Source organism: Pseudorasbora parva, chromosome 4 (assembly GCF_024679245.1).
Source record: "Pseudorasbora parva isolate DD20220531a chromosome 4, ASM2467924v1, whole genome shotgun sequence".
In the NCBI taxonomy this organism is placed as follows: domain Eukaryota; kingdom Metazoa; phylum Chordata; class Actinopteri; order Cypriniformes; family Gobionidae; genus Pseudorasbora; species Pseudorasbora parva.
In genome coordinates, this window is record NC_090175.1 from 41,047,756 (window position 1) to 41,054,730 (window position 6,975).

The 6,975-nt window shown below is 37.0% G+C and overlaps 1 protein-coding gene across 1 annotated transcript in view; it reads left to right on the forward strand.

Annotated features, from left to right (window-relative positions):
• ndst3 (N-deacetylase/N-sulfotransferase (heparan glucosaminyl) 3) overlaps positions 1 to 4,479 on the forward strand; it is a 105,113-nt gene extending 100,634 nt beyond the window's left edge. The window contains exons 13-14 of the mRNA XM_067441780.1: positions 727 to 829; positions 3,481 to 4,479. Coding sequence (XP_067297881.1) covers positions 727 to 829; positions 3,481 to 3,600 — 223 coding nt within the window. The 3' untranslated portion in view covers positions 3,601 to 4,479. The remainder of the gene's footprint in view (positions 1 to 726; positions 830 to 3,480) is intronic.
• Positions 4,480 to 6,975: the final 2,496 nt, after the last annotated feature.

Consider the following 6,975-nt stretch of genomic DNA (forward strand, 5'->3'; position numbering starts at 1 on the left):
CTATGCTTCTACTTGCTAAAAAATAGAGTATGGTAAATAGCTTCATAGAATATTATAATGTGATATTCATGAAGTGAAAAAATATCTTTGTTTTAAAATATATCAATCCCCGGGGATATAAAGTGCTCGAAGTTGGAGGGAAAATATACTTATATTCCTTATTCTCTCTGTATTTTCTAGGACTAAAACTAAACAAAGAATATCTGAGCATACATTTGAGCAAGAAGAAATGAAAAAAGTGAGTGAGACTAAAAGAGAGAGAGAGAGAGAGAGAGAGAGAGAGAGACAGACAGACAGACAGACAGACAGGTGAAGAGTGAGAGAGTGAAACAAAAATACATTGTGCCACAAGTGACATGCAGTTCATGTTTTAAAGTACCCTCTGATTATTATGCTTTGTCAAAGAACCAACACACACTCACATATTCTATATGGCGTTTTTAAAAGCTGTTAGAGATTGCTGATGTGTTTTTGAATGCTTATCAAACCAGACCATGGCTCATCTGACAGACAGACAAGGTTACAGCAGACATCTGTCAGTCAGACCGCTCTGTTTGTGTGTGTGTGTGTGTGGGGGGGGGGGGGGGGGGGGGGGGGCAGAATTGAGAAATGATTGAGGGTTGGATAGATGGATATTATTTTACACAATATGCACAGTATATATTAAAGATGTATTTTAAGGAAAGAAGTCTTTAAGATTGTAAAGAGTTCTCTATCTGTTGACAGGTTTGATCCTCAGAAGGGCTTCTGGTGTCAGCTGTTGGAAGGGGGCAGGACTAAGTGTTTGGGGAAGAGCAAAGGCCGCAAATACCCACCCATGGACTCTGAGGTACTACCTAACAACAGTAAACTCTGAGCAAAATGGAGCCTTTAATCTTTAATGATTAGAGCTGCATTATAGAGGCATGCCATCACTGAGTAATATGGGTCATATATAGAGAGAGAACTCACTCTGACCTTTGACTGTTCAATTTTGCAGCAGCTAACAATGTCTGTAGCTCGTGTACTGAATAACTGATGCCAAAAGAACAACTCTCAGTCTCGCTCCATATTATTTTCCTTCTCACTGTTTTTCCTCACACACAAAAAAAGAATATTACATTTACCCACCACATGTTGTTCTAAACCTGTACAACTTTCTTCTTCGCCAAACACAAAAGAAGATATTTCGAAGAATGTTTCAACTGCTTTTTGTCAACACAGTGAAAATCAGAAAATGGTCTAATAACAAATTGACAACGCTGCCGATGGCTCCCGTTACCCGACCGAAGCTCGTTGATGGGCACGTGCTGTTGCTCTCGCTCTGGTTGATGTGCACACGTGCTCATTTGGGAGAAGTGGCAATATAAGAAATTCCTCCCTTTATGACGTCATACAGGGCCATACTCGGATAAAAACTTTCAGAAACGTATAGGTTCAATCCTGAAGGGGTTTATTTGGAAAAGAAATACTTCGTAATACATCCAACACATTGTTTGAAACTTTGGCCATGTTTAGCATGTGAATCCAACTCTTTAAGAGTGTAAATAAATCAGAAAGCATGAAATAGCATTAGACATCCCCTTTAAAAAAAATTGAAATTAATTGTTTGTTTTTATTATTTTGTAACAATTATTCAGCACTTTAACTGATAGAAGAGGTAACTGATCAAAAAAGGCCCATAGACAGCATGGGAAAGTTATTGCTGACAGGATACCACATTCAGTAGACACATGCAACGGTTATAATGATATTATCTGTAAGAGACGGTATCAATGCTATCAAAAACAGTAGCACAATAACACTAGTGCAAAGATCAGTAGAACAAAGAGGTTAACGTATTTAATATGCAAACACTGGCCATGAAAAAGACTATATTTCATTCAGTTTAGTAATAAACCCTTTACAAAGTTATGCTAAAAACATTCGTAAGAGCACAGACAAAGTTCTAATTACTTAGGCATACAGCAATGCTTATTGGTGAAAACTATTACAGTTATAAAGTATTGCTGCATAAATAATAAACAAATAATTAAATTACCTAGCCTATAGTAAAGAATTAAAAAACAGTAAATAACGTCTAATTAATTAAATGTAATTATTAAAAACACTTTAACATTTATACATAATTGAAAAAAAAATTAAATGACAAAGAGACATGAGTTGTGTGTATAATGAGTTGCATTTGTAGGAGTTATTATCGCATAATTCTTTTCTTTTTTTATTAGGAGTGCAGAGTAAACACAGAGTAAACACAGAACACAGCAAAACAAAAATAAAACGGCAGTAATAGTAACAGCAATAAAACAAAAATAAGCAGAACTGGCAAATAATAGTAGTAAAAAGTAGAAATATTTAAATAGTAATAGCATGTATATTAATTACATTTTAATAATTGTGTGGAATAATATTTATATATATAACAATAATGATACTAAAGATGGTGATCAGTTGTGCTAACGGCAATAGTAATATCAATAATAGATAACATTAGTAATAATGATAATAATAACAGTAGTGGTATTAATACAAAAAAGTGGGGAGTGGGGTGATGATAATTGTGTTGACATAAAAACAAGTTAAATCCATCATAATAATAATAACAACAATTGTTTCAATAATAATAATACCAACAGTAGTAATAATAATATTAATATTAGATATGGCGATGATGATGATAATACTTTGTACTGACGGTACAAATGCAATAGTAATATCAATAGTAATAATAATAATAATAATAATATCAATAATATAATAATGTTAATAACAACAATAACAATGAAAAAATTACATACTTAACACATACCACACTTCTCCTTGTTTCTGTTTTAGTGTGCAGTTATTTTTTTTTATTTTTTTTTTTTTTTGCCACATAATTCTTAAAACCCCACGCCAGACCTCAGTAATTGTCAAACAGTCATGCCTACACTATACATGCGCCAGAGCAGTGACAAGGCCAGACATTTTAAAGTGAGTGAACCTTGGTGAAAGAGGGTGGACTTCAATTGTGTACCAATGGCAGCAAAATATCTTTTGAACTCGCCGTTTTTTTGTGTGTTCGATGAAACTCGCGTAAATGGATCTTTGAAATCAGCCGGTAGGTTGCTAAAATAAAATAATGATTTATTTCTGAAACGTGATATGTCTGAGTAGGCCAGTGCCACCCTGGCCCTTGTGTAGCTTCACTACTGCACCAGAGAAGCCGGAGCTACCTTACTCTTTTTATGGATATGACACACAAAAGCGAATAATGTACGTCGCACATGATCTCTACATGGTCATTAACAGAGCCTATGTGTGAAAGGGCTGTAGTGTAGCTTTAAATTCTGCATGTGCAATGGGTAAAATAACACTGCGTCCGTTCACAACAGATGCGTGCCAAAACATAAGACCCGTACCGAAAAAACGTGTCCCGTTTCACCCGTATGATCTATACAAAACTCTAGCTGCTCTGGTCACTAAAAATGTTTCTGTTCCCTCTTGTCTTTTCTTTTCTAGTCACGAGCGTTTCTCTCCAGATTTTACAGGGATCAGAACATTGAATTATCTAAGCTGCTGCACAGACTGGGTCAGCCCCTACCAGCCTGGCTCCGAGAGGAACTACAGAAGGTCAGGTAGCCCTAACCAAACCGCCGCTCCTCCGGGTCAAACATCCAGGTTCAACCCTCAAAGGAAACCAGACACTTGAACAGTACTCAATGCCACCTACCTGCAAGCTTGCGATGCAAAGGTCAAAAATCCAACTGGAAATCTAAACAAAGCAGTGGGATGTGTCCATGGCAACGTGACATTTTTGTTGCAAAAGGTCCAATTTTATCAGTGAGATACGGTGATGTAACTGTGACCCTTGAACTTTAGATGCAGCCGAAAAGAGACTGCATAAAGACTGTGTAACTGAAAATTTAAACCTCTACTGACTTCCTCCTATATTCCTTCCCCCCCCCCCCCCCCCCCCCACCCCCAAGAAATTTAGAACTGCACAACCACTGTTCATAACCTCACTCTTGCAAATATATCAGTCAATCAAACTATCAGCCAATCAACATGAAGATGCGAAATGTTAAGGATCAATATGGAAAAATAAAGAGCACAGTGAAGTATGCTGCGTCAGCTTTAAACCGGTCAGTGGAGTGATGTCATTGTGATGTCAGTATCTCAGTCCATGTCCCAGTTACTGTTGTTATAGACACAATGGCCTGACGAGCGGAAATCATTTGTGTGTGTGTGTGTGTGTGTGTGTGTGTGTGTGTGTGTGTGTGTGTGTGTGTGTGCGTGTGCGTGTGCGTTCGCGTTCGCGTGTGTGTGTCTAGGCATGTCTGTAGCCAGGTAGCCTTAGCCCCGCCCACTGGACTGCAACTGGTAGGCTGATGAATTTGAAGTGTGACTTTTATTTTTGAAAACAATTTGCCTCAATACAGAAAGAAAGTGCTTTGAGAAATATGTAAATAACTATATATATTCAATAAACACTGGAGAGATTCATGTTTCTGTAAAGCAGTCCTTGCAAAGTTCTGTCTCTATTTGTGCATGGTATAGCTGAAGAATATACATGAAATATATATTTGATATTATTCATCTATTATTTTAGATAGATAGATAGATAGATAGATAGATAGATAGATAGATAGATAGACAGACAGACAGACAGACAGACAGACAGACAGACAGACAGACAGACAGACAGACAGACAGACAGACAGATAGATAGATAGATAGATAGATAGATAGATAGATAGATAGATAGATAGATAGACAGATAGATATAGTATAATATTAGCGATACTGTATATTTAAATATATATAATACTTTATATATTTTTATATATGTCATCACATGGTTAGGAATATGCAAAACCATGTAATGAAATCATGTAGACATTGAGTGTCCAAAAAGGCACCCTTTCAAATAAACATACTTAGTTAAACATAATAGTCTAGGGACGTACAATTGTCTGAGACATCTTAGGCAATTCATTTTGTTGTTGTTTTTATGATAAAAGCTGTAGTGCTAGGCTACATAGTGATCTTTTTTTCAATGAAATACCTCCCTCCAGTGGTCACATAAATAATGGGGCCCTCACATTCACTTTGCAGGCCTGGTAAATCCAGTCAAACCATAAAAGTAGTACCAACGGATTAGGTAGGTAGTCATGATATTTACAACTGTAAAATAAATCAGTGCAACAAGGTTAAGATCTGGTGTTGTGTAAAAATAATTCTTAATGTCACATCAAAGTCTTCATAGCTGTCCATTAGCATGCCTGTGTCTCTCTCATCTGGATCATCTGCCCTCTGATCACACCTGTGTATAGAAACTAACACACGGGTTGGATTATACCGAATCTGATAGGACACATCTCCAGAGCTGCACTGCACAGCACAGGGGGGAAAAGTGCAAGAAATGCTTTTGCCATGTTCAGTTTGTGAATTAATCTTTTGGTCAATTCAGTTGTTTTAAATTTGTACTTTTGTTTTAAACTAGTGTCCTTTGATTATGTTAAACAGTTTTGCAAAAAGGTCTGAATGATTCAGTTCACAAATATGACTCAGAATTTCTAGAATTACACCAAACAACGTGCAAGGTGCCATTCACACAGAATGCTATTGTATTTTGACAATGTGAGAGGCAGGGTAGTGGAATTAAATAAATAAAAAACACAAGGTCTATTAGATTATACTGGGGTTAAGAGACAGCCAATTTCAAAGTTTAGAACTGCCACTGACATCACAAATATTTAGAACGCTTCAATGAGACACTTGTCACTGTGTGATGTCACTGGGATTGGTTTTAAATCCAGGTATGACAGGATCACTTTGTTGGCCAATCGGCAAGGATCACACTGGTTCCATCTGAAAAAAAAACAATAGGATTTTTCCATTTGGATTATCGATTAAAAACATGCTCTGTGATCAACTAAAAGTTATGATACTTACATTTTTTGTCCATCAAGAACAACTTTTATTCATTTTGAAGCCTAAATGTAGTTGCTAGAAGTAAAAAGCTTGACTTCAACATCGGTCCCACGACTTCAACATCACCACTATCTTTTACGAAAGCTCTTTCAGTTTTTATCTAAAAAAATTTGAAAGCCCCTGTACGTAGTCCTATTTAGCCACTTGTTAGCAACCGTCTTTTTCACATCCTTTTAAAAAAATCATGAGTGGGTACCTTAATACTGCAGCCTATATGATGTCATAGAATAAAATGTGAAAGTATCTTGAGCTTGTGTTCATATTTCAGCCATTTAACCAAAATTCCATTTAAAAAAAGGCATTGGCTTGCCACATTTTGTCCTGCAAAGTGATTTCATACCTGCACCACTCTGTACGGAGCATCTCTTCATAAGCACTGGCTACATGGATACCTGACTTCACATGCACACCCTGGGGTTATAGGAGGCCCATTTACTTTGGTTTAGATTATTACTCTGAGGGCTTAGCATGAGAGACCCCCAGGAGACCTTGTGAAGCTGGAAGTAGGGCACCGCCTGCAAGGTTGGTGGTTGGGCAGCAGGGGGCGCCCTAGAACGTAACATAACGTTGATTTCCAAAAGTAGACTGACTTTGCATCACATCTTCACACTTTACATTATACGTGTCAAATACAACAAAGTACTATAAACCATGTACCATGTAAATATCATAGTACACAAATTTCATTATTATGCTTTATGTACCATGGTATTACCCTATGATACAATGCACTACTACCATAGTACTTTTTTGTAAGGGATATTAAACATTCTCCTCGACCTAACAGCAGCATTTGACACAGTGGACCCTACCATCCTCCTGGACCGCCTCCACAATACAGTTGGACTATCAGGAGCAGCAATGCAGTGGTTTCAGTCCTTCCTTTCTGACAGGACAACTTAAACTCATTTAAATACTTGTATATAAGTTACAAAGCTCTTTATAAAGCTGCTGTCACTTTAAGGCCGAATGCACGGATCCAATACACTGATACACTTCTGATATTCTCCCAACTTTACT